We start from the raw sequence: 19,082 nt of genomic DNA on the forward strand, positions 1-19,082 counted from the left end.
ACAACAAACTAATGATATATTAATTTCTCCACCTCGAGCAGAAGCACCGAGGATAAGTTCTAAACCAAAAATAACTTTGTCATGTCTTCGAGAAGGTCATTATTGCAGAATACTTGAAATATTGAGATACTATTTAAGGGCTCGCCCCAAGTGATTGCGAGGTTGTGTGTGTGTTTTTTTTTTACTTTTTGTACTTATCTTGTTTTACTATAAGGTCAAAACTTAAATTAAAACACAATTTCTCTTTGATACAAAAGGCAGTAGAATAATTTTCTCTCAGTACTGATTCATATCAGTTCTGACCTACTTGTTTGAGAAAGTGACTATGTGTTTCCCATCAGTGTCTTGCTTTCGCTGGAATATAATTCATCGCTGTGAAGGACTGCCAAGTTGTCTTAGAAAACATCTGTATTACTCATTCATTCATTCATTCATTCTCTGTAACCGCTTATCCTTGAAGGGTCGCAGGGGTGCTGGAGCCTGTCCCAGCTGACATTAGGCGAGAGGCGGGGTTCACCCTGGACGAGTCACAGGGCTGACACACAGAGACAGACTATTTCCTTCTTGCTTTGAGGCAGCACTGCGCCCCCCACAGCTATATTAGATGATATTAAAATTTTATTCCTAAATATCCAGTGTTTTGACATTTGGTACAGTGCCTCCTTTGTACTCTCCTTTATAAATACACAATAAAAGGGCTTCACCGCATTGTTACAAAGTCATGAAAAACAGTCAGTACAGCAACAGCAAGTCTGGACGTGGGAAAAAAGTCATAATAGGAATGACTTTTTTCCCACGTCCAGACTTTAAAATATATGTCTGGGTGTGGTTTAAGTTTAGACAGATGTTTCTGGACAGCAACAGAATATATTGAGGAGTTAAATGTAATTTAAAATGCAATTATTTCTTCTGACTTCATATGTAAATCACTGTTCTGTTCTCAGTAGAACCCCCTGAGTATGTTCTAGATGAAGCCCTTGGAATATAAACATTTTCTCAGTAGAACACGCTTGGTGGGTTCTAAATAAAACCCTTGGAATATGAAAATTTGCTTTATGGCATCTTCCAAGTATGTTCCAGATAAAACCCTTGGAATATTAAAAAAGGTTCTCAGTTGAATCCACTGGGTGGGTTCTTGTTGGCACCCTTAGAAGGTGGAAATGTTCTGGAGAGAACATCCAGAGAGGATTCACCATAGAAGGGTTCTCTGTAGAACCTCTCATAGGGGGCTCTGGGTGGAACCTTTCACAGATGGTTCTAAGTATGTGCCTTCATGTTAGGTTTGAGGTAGAATTCTCTAAAAGGGTTCCACCTTTATACAAGGTTCTAACAGGAGCCAAAAGCGTTTTATTATGGCTACAAACCTAAGAACCCTCTATGGTTCTAGTATCTTTGATTCTAAGAGTGTAGTGAATGCTAATCCTCTACAGAACCCTGATCTGACAGTGACAGGAGTAGCAGTGGGATTCTGATTAGTGGGTATGAATTTGCATTTTTAAGCTAAATTAAATATAATCCCTTTATCATTTTTGTCATGATTATGTGGGTGAATGTAATTGTGTTTAATTTAACTGTTGTTTTGTAACTGTGCTGTTAAATCTGGCTGCTTGATGTAAAATCACTGTATATTTTGTGTTTGCAGGAGAGTGAAGGGCTGGTGTTCCACTACTGGGCCTTGTTCGATGGCCACGCTGGTTCAGGCGCGGCAGTCGTCGCCTCCCGCCTCTTGCAGCACCACATCGCCTGCCAGCTCCAGGCCGTCATCGAAATCCTGCGCAACATGGCCTCCCCGCCCCCGACCGTCCTGGGCGAGGAGCCCGACAACAACCCCTACCTCCAGGGAAACACCCCGGGCCCTCACCGAGCCCTGACCCGGGCCGCTTCGCTGCGCGGGGCTGCGGGCGCACCGGGCTCCCCGTGCAGCACCCCGCCTCCGCCGCGCTTCTTTACCGAGAAGAAGATCCAGCATGAGAGCCTGGTGATCGGAGCCATAGAGAACGCCTTCAAAGAGATGGTGAGAGGCACTCCACTCTGACTCACACAGAGTAATGTGCCTTGAGGTTGGAGAAAAGTTATCATCGTGTTCTCACAGGGATCAGTTTTCTGACCCTGTCATCACTTCATCATCAGTCACTGTAGCACACTCACTATTTTCCCCTCTAATGGAAGTTCCACACTTTGAAAATATCCAGAAAAGCACAGGTGTGATTAATGACTAACAAAGGCTGTATTCCTACCAGATGAACAGGTTTCAAGGGTCCTCATATTGTGCATTTTTACCCACTAATATTGATAAGCAGGACTGTGAGAGCATCATCATTAATGTATCTGCTTCAACACGCAATGTGTTATGTAGCAGGGCTGCACGATTAATCACTAAAAATGACGATCTCAATTCATACAGCAATGTGATCGCATTTCTAAATGATGATGATTCACTCGCGTCTATTGAGACAAACAAACCGCATCACCAAATCCTAGCTGCCAGACCGCGCAAACCTCAGTGATAGAATGGTCATTCAGTGCATCATCATTCTGTTTATTCAAGTTTATGTGATTTAAAGTGAGAGAGAAAAAGTGACTTGAGGTATTTTTTGGTACAAGAAGACTTTTAAGTTCAAGTCAAGCACTTATATACATGTCATCTGTTTGTGGCCCTATCTAGACAGCAAGATGTGTGTTATGAATAAGTTAATATGCATCAGAGTTTTAGACTTTACATTTCTCTTTAATTAGATGTAGTATCTTGAATGAAGCATGCCATTGAAAAATAAGATCACAAGATTTATGAATCCTCTAATTTCTTTAATTTGATTGAATCATCTAATTTATTTGTATGAGGAGAAAGACATGGCGTTGTCTCACCATGTTTTTTTTTTTTCTCATTCGAAGGAAAGTAATGTCAGTGGAGTACATGATATGTACATTAAACAGTCTGTTTGTGCAGTAGCACCCTGTGTGTGTCTGCAGTAAACATTTGCCTAAATACTGAGCAGATATGGAAATGTATTTCCTGAAGGAGCCGGCACATGCAAATAATTACAGATAAACTAAAGCTGAATTCCTTGTTGTGTTTGCTGTCATAATATGACATATGCTACACTGATATTCTGACCTCATATTCACCAACTCACACACACACTTCACAGAGATGCAGACCTCAACCTTTAGCATCTATGTTTACAGTTTATTTAGACATCTGGCCTCAGACAGCTGGGTCATGAAACAATGGCTTCTGGCTAAAAGCCACTCAGCCGCACACATCAGACTCTGGATTTCCGTCAGTCTGTCTAGTTCAAAGGCGGCATCTGACTCAATATGTCCAAATGATTTGCTTTTAAATTTGAGGCATTTGCCTGAAATTCATATTTTTCATTGAAGAAACAGCTAAAGTGAAGTCCATGTGTTTAGTGGTACCAAATATATCCCAAACATTTTAATTAATCTGCAGACCATATTTTATCTAAATGAGATTCTGGTAACACTTTCAGTGATGCCTATGTCTATAATGCATTATAAACATACTTATAATACATTATAGCTGTCAGCAAGGTATAGTTATAGTTATAGGTATAATAGAGAATTATAAAAATATCAGTGATCAGCAATTATGAATTTGTGTGATACTTGACCTTATATAATGTTAAGATAATTCTTAAACAGTGTTCATAATTATTGCTATAATGCAGTGGTTGTTGTTATACATTATGAATACGTATAAATGCTTATAACTATAATTATAAATTGCTATAAGCACAGCAAAACATATTGGTATGTTTATAATGCAGTGAATATGTATGAGTGCTTGTAGCTATAAACACAGTGAAAGACAAGTGTGTTTATAATGCATTATAATACAGTATAGACATGGTGATACAGAGATTCTTTTCTATCAGTCAACTGTGTGTTTCCCTGTCGTTTCCTTTCCCTTATGTGTCTCTTTAAAATTGCTTTGAGTAAAGATGTCTATAGAAGTGTACGCGATATTACCACTAGATGGCGATGGAAAACAGCCCACGCTGCTCAGACTGGACCCTGTGGTACCCAGATTAAAAAGATCACTGTGAAAGCTCCTCTCAGATCACCACCACCACCACCACACTTTCCCTGGTGTAAAAAGAAGCGCTCTTAACACTTGATTTCACATTCTTTGTTGGAGATTATCACTGCATCAGTTAAAGCTGTGGCCTCTGCAGAAAGAAGTCCACCTGCAGGGAAGAACTGCTCATCAGAGACTTCTGTCTGTCTGCACGGTTTAGTCTTGTAGAAAAATATATTGGGTTTATTTTCCCGCTGTAGGAGGCTTGAGGAGTCCAAGCAACAAATACTAAATAATAAAATGTGCACTAAGATGTCTTCATGTAAGATCAGCATGAAGCTTCTCGAACTCTGACATGCTAAGAAACAAATGTTCTCACATGTCATTCTCTACATTATTCATGCAATACAAGCTCTTGTTTGCTGAAAACATGGTCAGTAAACAAGCACTTGTGGTAAATGTTGACTATTGATTGGTTAAACCAGGTCAATAGTCTCCAGTGAGGCCCACACATCGTCTGTCTTTCTAAAAAGTTGATCAGATTTTATCAGTCCTGCCTCTTGCTCACTTTCTCTGCCTGATTATTTCCCCTTATGGCCTTATCATCATTTTTATGAATGTTATTGAATAGACGAAAGCCAATATTTCTGCCTGTGTGGGCTGCTCACAGCGTGGATTTTGACTTGACATCGACATTTCGTAATTTTTACCGTCAAATGTGGGTGGACGTGGGAGGTTTTAAAGCTGTTTTTTTTATCTCTTGTCTTCTTAAGCAATGCTTCATTAAAGATTGACAAAACTGTCTTTCCGTCTCGCCCTCTCCCAGGACGCCCAGATTGAGAAGGAGAAGCAAGTCTATAACGTCACAGGAGGATGTACAGCCCTCACTGTGATTTACCTGCTGGGAAAACTATATGTTGGGAATGCAGGTGACAGCAGGTGTGTATACTTAAATACATCTCTTACATGGATTCTCTCTTTGTCTCATTCTCTGAGCCGCTTTATGACAAAATGAACATGCTGGACCAAAGACAGTTTGAGCTTCAACCACTGGAGCCTATCGTTGTTTTGAATGTAAGGCTGCATTTACATTACTTTCCCAACTCTCTGTCTGCAGGGCTATCATCATTAGAAATAATGAGATCATTCCCATGTCGACGGAGTTCACGCCAGAATCAGAACGACAGCGACTCCAGTTCCTGGTAAGAAAACTCTGTATGATGCCTGCTCTTTAGTCCCAAGTGTAACATGAATCTTGACAAATATATGTAATAAGGTTAGCCACAAAAATCCATGTTATCCTGCATAACACTGTTTTGTTTTGTACTGTTCATACTGTAATAACCGTTGAAAGACTGGGGTTGCACCAAAAACAATAACTTTTAAAAATAAGTAAAATATAAAACACACATCTAGTTTTGCTAAACTCTGACAAGAATTTATATTTGATTAAAATAATCTTTGTTGGTGCAACTCAGTCTAAAAAGTCTAATGTAAAATAAACAAATAAAAGTACACACTCTGTGCACAGAGACCCCGGTACCTGAACTCAGTTTATTTACAGCAGTTGACCAGAGAAGCAGTGCCCCTTGTAGAAGGCCATAGTTTCTCGCTGTGTGTTCACACAACAAGCAACACAATCAGCAAGACATCTGAAGTCCCGTCAGGTTCCTATGGAGCTGTGTAACAGCTCAACAGACTTGTCAGCTGAGAAAAGCTGGCTGTGATTGACCTTTTTACAGTCAGTGTCAGTAGGCAGTGATTCATATGTCTGTGCTTGTGTCTTTCTTTTCGATTTCATGAATAAACGTGTAACAGACGTTTGGATAAACAGTTGAAAATCAAACTACTTTATACTTTCTGTCTGCGTGTATTTCCTCACAGATATCTATGAAACAGTATTGTATCATGTAAGAGTAAAGTGGAACCTGACAAATCATTGGCGTGGCCACATTTTCAATCCATTCAATTGTATAACCAATCTATTGCCTGCAGTCCAAATCTGTCTCCCATTGAACATAAATGGTGCATTATGAAAAGCAAAATAAGACAACAGAGACTCCAGACTGTTGAGGAACACAAGTTGTACATCAGTCAAGAATGGGATGTGTTATACATGTGTATATTCACATTTCTTCTGTTTTTGTGTAAAACAAAGGAAGGAACAAGCTCTACTCATTGCCTTCATATTAAGTGCCTTGAAATCCTCCAAGGTGCTACTGACATTGAATTTACTGAGCACTCATTTATTTTCTTCTGACATTTTTGTTTTTATCAAGTCATTAACAACAGTCCACTACTAACAGGCCCCAAAACTCACCCCTCAATCATGAATAAAAGCCTTCAGCATATGTCCGTCACAGCAGCCTTGACCATTGTGAGTGCTCGCCCCAAAATGTGAATTAAATGTCATGTTTTATCAGCCTCAAATTTCCAGTATGACTCGGGCTCATACAGAGCGAAGTGTCAGTGGACAAAAAAACCCCAAGTGATGGAAGATGACTTCCATTTGATCTGCAAATCTGCCACACATTTACCTGCTTGACTGACGTGAAGCCCGTCTCTGTCTGTCCTCCAGGGTTTCATGCAGCCTCACCTGTTAGGAAATGAGTTCACGCACCTGGAATTTCCCCGGAGAGTTCAGAGAAAGGAGGTGGGCAAGAGGATGCTCTACAGAGATTTCACCATGAACGGATGGTAAGTCGTTTTCTCTTCGACACCCTATTTTCAATGAGCAGACCTCTGCGACCTCGAAATGAGTGCCTAATATGAATGGCCTGCCTTACCGTGAATCACACCTGAGAAATGAAACCTGCTAATGCTGTGGGAGCGCAGACTCTCCAGCCGCATCCACCTTAGATGAAACAATAATCTGGAACAGATTTCATTAGTCTGAATCTCCCCTTTACTGCTGCCTGCTCTCCTATACAGCGCGAGCCGGAGAGAGCAGCAGAGGGCTAATGAGGGAGCAGCCTCAGTCGATATGATATAATGACAGAGCAGAGATGGTCCTGTATGTGCGCTGTTATGTGGGTTAGCAAGGCACCATGCTGTTTGACTGTGGCTGCAGTGGAAGCCAGTAATGAGATGTGCTTTTACTGACACACTCACTCACTGACACACAGAGGCACAAATAGCACAGTGCTCTGTGTGTGTGTGTGTGTGTGATGTATATTTCACTATAAGAATGCTCTTCTGGAGCAGAAATGTGCCAGCCAGGATGTGCCACTGCATGCACCGCTGTTGTTTCCCTTCACATCCAGCGGTTTGGAGTCATTTTTTCTGTTTTGTCCATGTCTCAGAAGGACTGGGTATTGTGTTTTCTTTTTTATTGAACATTTCAAACACTGACAAACATAATACTCAAGTTGCGGTACTGCTAACAACATAATACTAGAGCTTCAATTGTTAAATTAATCCGAAACTGTTTTGATAATCAATTAATCAGTTTGAATAATTTTCTAAGGAAAGAAAAGTCCAAATTCTCTGACTTCAACTTCTTAAATGTGAATATTTTTGGTTTCTTTACTCCTTTATGACAGGAAAGTGAATAACTTTGCATTGTGAGGAAAATAAGACATTAGGCTTAGGCTTTTTCATCATTTTCTGACTTTATGACCAAAGAACTGTTAATCAAGAAGATACCTGACTGATTAATCAACTATGAAAATAATCAGTGGTTGCAGCTCTACACAGTTAAGAAATTTACATTGATTTGTTCATTTTTCTGCCACCGTGGGGCAGTGGAAGCTTTAAACAGCACTGTCATATGATCACCTTTTAAAGCTGGGATAGGCAGTTTATGGCATCAGTCTGATCCAATATCTGTGTAAAACAGTGGGAAGATAAATTAGTGCAGTGTGTGTCTTTATCAGAGGTGTTAAAGGGATAATTCAGATTACTTAATGTGGGGTTGTATGAGGTATTTATCAATAGTCAGTGCAGTAACTATAGTGAATGGCAGTCAGCACACCACAGTTTGGAGAAGCAGAGAGGGGCTTTACTTTGCCATCAGACAGCTTTTTCTGACATGAAACTGCTGTGATATTACCCAAATATCACTTTCTCCAAACCAACCAAACTCTATATGCTAAATCAGTCATTTTACTTTGCAGAATACAGGTGTTGCTCAACTACCGCTGCCTCGATCTGTTAGTTTTTTTTTGTGTTATTGTGTTACTTTGGTGTTTGAAAAGGTTAATTCAGATTCCTCAAAGTCACACAATATAATAAACAAGCTCACAGTCAAGGCCGTGGTAGACCAGCAGCTCCCATATTCTGCAAGGTAAAATCATTGATTTTGCCAATGGAGTCTGGTTGGTTTGGAGAGAGTGATATTCAGCTTATATAACAATGGTTTCCTGTCTGAAAAGGCTGTCTGATGACAAAGTAAAGTGCTAAAAATCTTCTAAATAGAGTGTACACTTAAATTGATATTGATTTTTTTCAAGTGGCTAAAATACCTTTTGCTGTTGACTCATTCCACAGCAGTACATCGCTTAGCTCCCGTGCTGGTACTCTCTCTGCCTCTCCAAGCTGGGGGTGTGCCGACTGCCATCTATTGTAGATGATACAGCGTAGGTGATAGTTGAGTAATAATCCGAACTATCCCTTTAAGTTTGACAAGCAGGGATAATAGGATGACTGATGGATGAAGTGTTCGTCTGCAGCACAAAGGCACAAGAGAAAACAGCCAGGCAGAGAGTGAGTGAGTGCTGCGTTTGGGTCGGGAAAAGTACACGTCTCAGTTTTGAGACGGAAAAATGGGCAGAGAGAGACACGGACTGACAGACGGGGCGAACCCTGGTCAGATATGAAGCCGTTTGAAGTTGATATTCTCCACTGACGGATGACGCCAAGTCTAATCTATGTAGTTTAAGAACATCAGCGTCAGCACGGAGTCTTTCAGTCTCACATCAAAGCTCCTTTTCTAAGTATGTTTTCAGATATTCTCCTTCCATTTGTGCACTTCTGAACTCATTTTTTGTTCTCACTTGTGTTTGCCTGCTTGCTTTCACTCCCTAAATTTTTCAGCAGCAAATACACTTGTTATTGCACTCAAGAGAGACACGCTTGCAATGAGACACAGAATCAAAACCTACAAAAAGAGATGACGGTGGCTTTGTTTCCCACCTATGTATTTATTAACAAGAAGGCTTGAACAAGAGTGAGAACAAATGGAACAAAATACTTAATGCCAAACAGACACAAACTGACAAACACTAGACTTTAAACCTTAACCTTTAGCATTAAAGAGAGACTCACTTTTATAATGTCTAATGTACAGTATGTCTGAAAGAAATAGTCATAATAATGGGGTCCAACAAAGAGATCCATTCAAGTTGAATTATGGGAAGTGAATTTTTTGGAGCTTGTCCCATACAGCTTCTTTAATTTTGACCATTCTCTATAAAAATTTACTCCGCCAAGTCCCCAAGTTTTATGAACGTCCAATAAAAATTTCTCCAGCAGCACAAGGAAAATTCTTCAAAAATTAAAACACCTACAGGAGACATTTTGACCACCTGTAGGCAACAGAGTATCCTGTTAACACAACATTGGCATGCTGTCACTTTATAAAGTTGACTAACATGTTAATACTTCTTTACACATGTTGCAGACACAGAGCGACATTAGTATTCATTTGGAGTTGTGTTTCTGTTCACCTGATGAACGTCAGTCAATATTCACCCTCTTTGTAGCTCAGTTTTGGTCTGCACCGCGCTGAGGTAAATATCCACTATGTCCACCAGCTAGTCGCTAACTTTAGTCGAAGCGATACTTTCCAAGAGTGCCGTCTGCAAGACTCCAGAAAGCTGCTGGAAATAGAGTGGATGAGAGCGGTCAGACTATATCAAAACAGGAAGTCGCAGGCTTTAAAACCAAAACAAGTGCAACTGCAAAGTCAGGTGTTAATACTCCAATACCACCTCCTTTCATATCACACAGTTATTTGATCCATTGCTAATATAAAAATATTGACTTTTGCAGCTTTAATGAGATTTCAGAGAATGATCATGATACAGTCTCAGCTACAAAGCATCAGTCCCACAGTTGTTAGTGCCTTGCTCAAACACTGGTGGCAGCCGCTGTTGGTTACGTTAAACCAGGATGGGTAATGATACACCAGAGGGAAAGCTTGTAGAACATACTGACTGTGAATCTGATGTGAAGCCAAATGTGCAACATAACAGATGGAAAGCATATAAGATGTACTGTATATAGGTAGGTAGCTCAATATTTATCCCTGTGGGGGAAATTTCAATCTCACAGCAGCAGAAATATATAAGGAATAGAAAATAAATAATAAATAAGGAATAGATAGGCAATACAATAAAAAAGAATAAAGGTAGTCACAGTACTAATAAAGTGTGTGAGATCTGGGTGCAACAACAAAGTATAAAATGTATAAAACAGTGCAAACAGTGTCCACATGTATAGGTGGTATAGTGGTATAGAGATATAGTGTAATTAAGAGAGATCTCCTTTTTTTACTCGTCTCACTCCACATGTCTTTTTCAAAGTGTGTGTCTATTATTCATGTGTGAATGTACATGTCAGACGGTGAGAAAGAAGATTCATTCACTGTCTTGCTCTGCTTTTCTGTTCTTTTCTCAAACACAGGGCTTACAAGACCATTGAGGATGAAGATCTCAAGTTTCCTCTAATATACGGGGAAGGGAAAAAGGTAGGAGTGTGTGTGTGTGTGTGTGGACTCCAAGCCATGTACATCTTCTCTAGAATTCAGAACCACAGAGAAAATCACTCGCTCTAACACTGTCAGTCTCACACACACGCACACACACACAATACATGCCTGCCAGCCACCAAGAGAGTGGGCGAGCACTTGGTCTGTGATGTACGAGTAACACACTGTGCATGCGTGTGTGTGTGTGTGTGTGTGTGTGTGTGTGTGTGTGTGTGTGTGTGTGTGTGTGTGTGTGTGTGTGTGCGTGTGTGTGTGAATGTACACCCTCACTAGAAGAGAGAGCAGACGGTCCATCTGTTTCACTCCAGTAGCTACATCTAACACACACACGGACATTCAGACAGACACACACCACTCGGGAGATGACAGTCGTCTCTCTGAGAAGTGAAGTTAATCCCCACCGGGACGGCAGGGGAGAGATGAGAAGAAGAGACCGAAAACTGAAAACATTCCAGCAAATAAATCGCACAAAACGCCTTGAATTCTCCGTCGTGTCGTGTGCTGTTTCGTATTTTTCAATCAGTTCGGTTTGATGCAAAAAGAGGCGCAACAAGAGCCTCAGTCAGAGAGGAAAACAGCATCGCAGAGCCGTTGTTGTCTGATGTAGAGCTGCTGGATCCAAAGAACAGACAGAATGAAGAGTTTCCATGCAGGGATGAAAGAGTGGATGAATACTGAGAGAATTTGATAATTAAAGTATAGAAAGATAGAAAAATACAGCATAGACCTTTGAACAGTGTCACATATTGTGATACTCATTTGCTTTATGCAAATACGAAGCTGTATTTCAGCTACTGTGATCAATTACCATTTCCACTGCCCGCTCTCTTCTGACTGGGAGGTAACAGGGTGAAATAGCCATTGTGGTCACCGTCAGTCAATATGGAGCCATTGTTACAGTGTAAAAAATGTGCAAGAAACCCAAACTAAACCGGTCTGTGTTTTGCAGGCGCGGGTGTTGGCCACCATCGGTGTGACGCGTGGGCTCGGTGACCATGACCTCAAGGTTCATGACTCCAACATCTACATCAAACCGTTCTTGTCCTGCTGTCCTGAGGTAAGAGCCAATGCTCCAAACAGTCTGCGTACACACAGTCAGTCACTGATTACTTTAAAGGAGAAATCCGTAATAAATATCCTGTAATAAATCATTGCTTGTCATTGTCCTGTTATAATGTGTGGTTCAGTGTTTCAACCTGCCTCAGGATCGTATTAAATAGGGATTCAACCCTATTTAATATACTGTCTGTGGCTCCAACTCACTATATAGACTGCAGTGCTCATTTTTGAATGCTAAGATCTTACATATTGCTCCTTTAAAAGTAATCTCAAAGTCCAGCTGAATTTAAAAAGCGTTTTCTGTTTATCTGCTGCAGCATACGGTACATATCTGCTCTGGAAATGACTTGTCCTTTGTTCTCCTCTGAAAATATCTGAATCTTAAAGAATTAGTCAACCCAGAGGTTCACGTTTTTTCAGGTATCCTGTGGTTCACTAATTAAAAATGTAGTTGTTCATACTAAAATGCATAGTAACAGTAATATGTCTAGATCTATGTTATTAATTGCTAAGTATATTCTTTTTCCTTACTGCATGGGAAATGGCTGATGTAATTTTGTTTTGGAAATAAATGAAGACTTAATTAATAAAATATTCAACAAACACTGAAGTTAAAAAAAAGTTATATTAAGTTTAAATATATAAAAACTGACCTAATTGGGTCACACAGAGCCAGACAGCAGCCTGCTACACAGACTCTGAACAACAACCCACATCCTGCTAAAGTCTCCTTCTTATCTAACTTCCAAACATGACCACACATCTCATCCTGCACCTTAGCTTGTTTAACGAACGGCCACTGGGGAGAAGTGCGTTACCACATGAATTTGTAGGCTAGATGGCTAATTAGCTGCTAAGATGCATCACATTAAACAGCACAAAAACGTACCTGCAGATTTCACGTTAGATGTCGGAGTAGCACATACTCTTCAGTAGCGCTAACAACACACTGTCTGCATATGACGTACAGGCTACTTATTTTGTGTTTCATTCCCTGTGGTGTAACACAGCCGCTCAATCAAACACTGACACGCCCTTCCAGCTGGCTGAGACAAAAAGGAGCATTTCTGATTTCCCCAAAGACTTCTTCCTTTTATATTAAAAAAAAAAAACTATTACAATTACACTTGAAAAAACATGATGACATTATTTTTAATTATGAAAAGGGATAACGAAATGTGATTTCAATGAGAGTTTAAAGGTATCCTTTGGCGGTGTAGGCAATTAGTAGCGCTGTGGAGCATTTTTGTACAAGTGGGTCCCCGTTTAATTTGTCTCGTGGACATGCATACATCTGTGTGTGCAAGACAGTACGATAGTAACTAGTGATCATGGATGTAAACAATCCAGGTTACAGAACAATCAAAAGCTCAACTTTGCCAATGCTTTATCAAAGAGGTAGCTCGTTTTTTAGACTTCAGAAATACACAGTGAATTTTGGTAACACCGAAAGTAAACATAATATTGTTTTTGTTTTTTTTGTTTTTTTAACTAGAAAACCTCTTAGAGCACCTTTAAGTTGACTTTGTTGACATGTTAACATGGAATGCTGTTTAATTTAAGATTGTGATTAAAGGAATAAGTCTGTACTGCAAATGCGTAGCTGGAGCTAGCGGCCGGCTATCTTAGCTTAGCATAAAGACCAGAAACAGCTAGTCTGGCTCTGTCAAAAGTTCATAAAATCCACCAACCTCAAAGCCTCAGTAATCTAGAACTAAGTTAATCAGCTGCAAATTTATTGTACAGATGTGAAGATGGTATAAAGCTATAATATATAACATTTCTACATTAAAATGTCTAGAAAGATGCAACATATTTTGTTGAGTTGTGTACTTACATTATCCAAAATGTTTCCAGCAATGTTCAAACACAGAGAAATACATAATTTATTTGAGGTACAGTGCATTTCCTGCTATTTACTAGAACTTCCAGGAAAAAACTGGATATATCAGACATATCAGGGGAAGGAAGTCCGTGAACATCACTGAACAGTGGACTAAACACAACATGAATAAATCTTTCATACTATAATACTTGAATATTGTTTTTATGTGACAGAGACCCCTAGCTGCAGAACTTGTGTGTTTATTACTTTGAGTCTAACATTGAAGATATGTGAGTCATTGAAGATTTGCCAAGCTGTAATGCTTTTTAAACAGAACGGATGTGCACTAATGAGCGCCCTTGTTTTATTGCACGTACTTTTTAACGTCCTTTAATCCCATCAGGTTATAGATTTTGGCAGCAAATGTGATTCCAGTCTCTGTAACCTAATCAGAACATGATGACCTTGTCGTCTCTCTGGTGCTCATACCAATCAAGAGCTCATGAAGAAATACAGTAGATATCTGCTTACGTCTGCGGTTGGCCTGTGTGTCATTTTGTCATGCTAGGATTTCCAAACACGAGGAATTGTGGGCTCACATGTCTGCGTCGATCTCCGTAAACCCATTGACCCTCAGACTGGGGTTGTTTGCCTGTAGCCTGTACAATTACAATCCAACAAACAAACTTCTTAACGACCCAGTTTATACGTTGCAGATGTTTCTTTTCATTCCTCCCTTCATTCCTCTTGCCAGCGCTGTCCGCTTACCTCGTTTTGTCTCATGAATAATGTCCCACATGAAAGGACAAGTCTGTCACATGACTTACCGCTGTCATATCGGCGGTACAGTCACTGGAGGTTGAATTTTCCTGCATCTCTGTCGGAGCGAGGTCCTCTGCTGCAGGAGAACTCGCGCTCACCTGTCTGACTGTCTGGCACTGGTTTCAAAGCGCTTTCATCTTCTGATGTAGTTTGTCTTATATAGTTTTGCATTTTTCCTCCCACAGCTCTCCGCTTGATCTTTAATTCATTAATACCCGGGTTCATGCCAGGTTCACATGGAAGACTCGACTCCTCTCCGCACTCTGTGCCTCCCGTCTTCCGCTCACAAACACAACTTTCACCTCTCTCCAAAGTGTCTCAAGTGGTTTCTCAAGATGCTCTCAGTGAATGAAAACTGCACTGAATTCATTAAGCTGTGCCATGCACTGTGCCGTGTCAGTATGGATTTCATTATGGCTGAGAAACTTGAGCTACTTTAGCTGAGTGCACTTGATCTTTAGAGCCACTGAAGGAAACCTTTCACTTTCGTAGGACTTTATCATTCTGAGTTCTGTTGTCATTGTTCTGGTGTCTGAGTTGACGAGCTGACAGTATATGATGTTACCAGTCTAGCTGTCATCAGCTTGTTGTTAAACTAAAAATAGTTAGACATATATATCACCTTAAATCAAAAGTAAAAGCAGAATCTGAATGACAATGAGTTGTTGGCACTTTGAGCACACAAGTAATATGATCAAACTAGAGGAGTGCACACAGTAGAGTGCACATCCTCCCTGTATAAAACAGCATTGACTTTTGACCATTTAAATATAAAATGTCATTAATGTTGACTTTGATCATGTAACTTTTCTTTTAATGCCTCAAGGTCTTTTTTCCCGATAATTTTCTCAACTAAATACCTGCAAAACTAATGACATTCCCACAAGATTCACCTGCACTTTGTGCTAATAAGCACTTGTGCCTGTTGGCATGTTAGCATACTTACATGCTAAACAGAGATGGTAAGCATGGTAAACATAATACCTCTGCATGCCGGTACTCTGAACATGCTAGCATGCAGGATTTAACATTTAGCTCAAAGCACCACTGAGCCTAAGCAACGACTTTTAGACTCTTGTTTTTCAGTAATAAAAGACAAGAATGTTAAAAAATGTCCTGAATTTTAGTGATGAATACAGCAGTAAAGTAATACCTGAAGACACAACAAAAAGATAGATAAGTGAGTAAAAAAGTAATCTTCGGTTTTTGAAGATCTGAAGCATCAGAATGTCAAGTGACAAGGAGCGCTTTAAAGGTAAAATCTGCAGGATTGTTTCTATATGCATCATTCAAAATTCAATTCCTCCTTGGCTCAACGAACAGGAGACAGGGAGCGAGACAACAGTGAATTACAGATTGGTTACGTTCTAAAGCATGAATAAACATGCCCACACCTCCACATAATTTTGTCTGAATGCAGCTGAAGCAATCCTGCCTGTGTTTGGTATGTGTGTATATCTCTCTCTGCAGCTCTCACAGACAGAGAGCAGGGCAGAGAGACAGAAAATGTGATTTAACCTTCATGTTTTGTGTTTCGGCTTGCAGGTTAGAGTGTATAATCTGACACAGTATGAGCACGGGGCTGACGATGTTCTGGTAATGGGAACTGACGGCCTCTGGGACGTCCTCTCAAACCAGGAAGTAGCCGAAGCTGTCACCTCATTCCTCGCCAACTGTGACCCTGATGACCTACACAGGTCTGCTGCTGTTTTTTTCCTCCCCTTTTTCTTTCTCTTTGATTACAGGCTTGTTGCTTTAATTGACCCTTCTTAAATCCCGCCCCTTTTTGCTCTTTCCTGTACTTAGATATGCTATGTGCTGTCTCCAGTTTCCCAATAAATGTCAAGTCTCCATTATTGGACCTGAATGTTCAACTGTTCTGCCATAAATTGTGCTTCTGTGTTGCATATTTTATTGAACAGGCATTGTCTCCCTTTCGCAGATAAATTATAGCCTTGGCCACGTACCAGTTCCTTATAATTTTCACACTTTTTGCAAATAAAGTCAGAAAGTTTTGTCTCACCAGTGCAGAGAAGTCCAATATGGTAACATCTTGTAAAGCTTTAATATCGTTTCCAGGTATACAATGGCAGCACAAGACCTGGTGATGCGGGCGCGTGGCGTGCTGAGAGACCGAGGCTGGAGGATCACCAACGAGCGTCTGGGCTCCGGAGACGACATCTCAGTCTTCATCATACCGCTGATGTACGGCAACCGTCAGCCCTGAGAAGATGCTCAAGAATATTCAAGGACCTAAAGGGCGTGTAGGCTCTTAAACAAACAGGATTGATTAGTCCTGGACTGAGAATTCCCTTTCAGTTCCCTCGGTGCTGTTTGCACATTTCTTACCTTCTTTCGACCAAGGATATACTAATATTTGGATATTTAATTGGTGTTTCACATCTCTATATGAGTTCAGAATAGGTCAGTCACCAAATCTGGCTGCTCAGGGGAACTTTGTTTACATTTTAAAGCCTCGAAAGTCAGAAAAACTTTAACTTGGTCACATATGTCATGAATCAAAACTGTCAAGAAATAATTTGGCGATAAAGGTTGATGAAGGAAAAATCTTGGCTGCAGTTCCACTGGATGCCCCTGAACTTCTGCAGAGATGTGAAAGCTGAAAAAGGCGATGCTCTTCCAAAGTGAAGAGAATACCTCTTTCTTTCTTTCTTTCTGTCTTTCTTCTATTTTTCTTTCTTTCTGTCCTTCTTACCTCTCTTGCAGTGCTGTACAATACTTGGCTCCTCCTCTTCTCCTTTAGTCCTCTCCTTTTCTCCTGTAATGTACAGTCAGCTTGTTTGTAAAAAAAAAAAAAAAAAGGGAAAAATACCTCCTTCGTCTCGTGACCATGGACCGAGCTGACAGGTCAGCTGCGTTTTCCGTTTTGCCACAGTGTGGCTTTGAAGGGTTCACTTGCTGAAGAACTGCTTCCAGATTTTGCTGTTCAGATGACTGACTGACTGCAGCGATGAGATTTTGGCTGGTAAGGTTCCCGAAACCTTGAAATGTTTTGTCACGTGGAACCTGGGGGGTAATCTCTGTTTCACATGCAATCGGTTTTCATGTTTCTGAGAAAGCGCACAACTGACCGACGTGGATGAAGAAGGAAAAAGACAAGGTCCTAAAGTTAACCACATCACAGTATCAAGGCAGATCAGGCAGTTTTAATGTTTCGTGAGAACTCATGAGTCTGTATGGATCAGGAGCAGGGACATAGCGTGATGTGGTTTACGAACAAAGTTTGATAAGAAAAGTTCTCATTTAACGTCTACATAGAATAAAAATGTTTACTGTTACAAGTCATTTAATCTGATTTTGAGTTTTAAAACTTAAAAATGTAACTAAAAATCAGTTAACATCAAATTCCCCCCAAAAATCAATCAATTAAATAATCTGTTTGTAATGAGGGAGTTTGTGTTTAGTTGCATTTAGTGATTAGTAGTCATCGTTGTAGTGCTTTAACTTGGCTGGATATTTCACGTAGCGCTCTGAGTCTGTTGCTGAGAACACGGTACTGAGAACGTGCTAAGAGCCGAGCCTGTTCAATGGTGCACTCTTTGCATCTGTGTTGCCATTTTTCTGCTTACGTAGTCAACGTGCTTTGATTAGGTTTAGGCAGAACTGCTGCTTGGTTAAATTTAGGATCATGGTTTAGGTTAAAATATGTATAATAATTCCGTAATGGCGAGTTAATTTACGTAAGTGAGCATGTAAGCACCAGTAAGCAAAGATTGGAAGTAGTTTAAAGACCACGGTTTGTTTAAAACCAAGTTGTTTTAACCCAAACCATGATTTATTTGTTTTGTTTTTTTCACTATTATTGAATATTCTGCAGTTGTCACAGGAAACACAGAATGTGAAGAACCAATCACATTGCGACGTTTTGTATACTTGATTTCTATATATATAGCATATAGATATATACACTAGACATACTTGGTAGAGTTAACATGTTCTCGCCCTGGACCTCAGCCACAACCATGGCTCCTAATAACATGTTTTAGTACGTGAAACCTTCAGGACATGCAGTTATTCATGTTGGAGTTTTTTTTGCTGAGAGTTAGATGATCAGATCAAAACCACTCTCATATCTGTGCTACCACCAGGAAAGCCTTAGCTTAGCTTATCTTAGCTAAAGACTGGAAGCAAGGGGAGCTAGCTAAAAAAAAAAACCTTTCTCTAAAAACCTCCTATTAACTTAAGTTAATGTATCTCTGGTTCTTGTATGGATTAAACAAATGGTATATTACATATTATTATATGATTCTTTTACCTTTGGACAGAGCCAGGTTAACTGTTTCTTGCTTCTAGCCTGAGTTAAGTTCAGCTAACAGTCTCTTGCTAGCTTAATGTACAGACATGAGAGTAGTGTCAGTGTTCTCATTTAACTCTCACCAAAAAAGCAAATGTACGAATATACACACAGAAACTGGGGATTTGTTGAAACTGAGTCTTTCAATTGAAACATAAACACTAAAACATTGGATTTGATGACTTGAACATCGGTGTACTCGCACTTTTGGCTGATCCATTAATCAAGAAGCCATGATATATGAAACGATGAAGAGGCAAATATTCCCTGCAGCAGGGAGAATTGAATTAAATTCCTAATCATAATTTAAAAA

At 40.0% G+C, this 19,082-nt stretch overlaps 1 protein-coding gene across 1 annotated transcript in view; it reads left to right on the forward strand.

The window, feature by feature from the left end:
- Positions 1-18,620, forward strand: part of LOC146306689 (protein phosphatase 1H-like) — a 31,873-nt gene extending 13,253 nt beyond the window's left edge. Inside the window, exons 3-10 of the mRNA XM_084711241.1 lie at positions 1,643-2,014; positions 4,866-4,978; positions 5,157-5,241; positions 6,618-6,736; positions 10,664-10,727; positions 11,698-11,805; positions 16,000-16,151; positions 16,534-18,620. Coding sequence (XP_084567367.1) covers positions 1,643-2,014; positions 4,866-4,978; positions 5,157-5,241; positions 6,618-6,736; positions 10,664-10,727; positions 11,698-11,805; positions 16,000-16,151; positions 16,534-16,681 — 1,161 coding nt within the window. The 3' untranslated portion in view covers positions 16,682-18,620. The remainder of the gene's footprint in view (positions 1-1,642; positions 2,015-4,865; positions 4,979-5,156; positions 5,242-6,617; positions 6,737-10,663; positions 10,728-11,697; positions 11,806-15,999; positions 16,152-16,533) is intronic.
- Positions 18,621-19,082: the final 462 nt, after the last annotated feature.

This window comes from Lutjanus erythropterus, chromosome 22 (genome assembly GCF_056507025.1).
Source record: "Lutjanus erythropterus isolate fLutEry1 chromosome 22, fLutEry1.hap2, whole genome shotgun sequence".
Lineage (NCBI taxonomy): Eukaryota > Metazoa > Chordata > Actinopteri > Lutjaniformes > Lutjanidae > Lutjanus > Lutjanus erythropterus.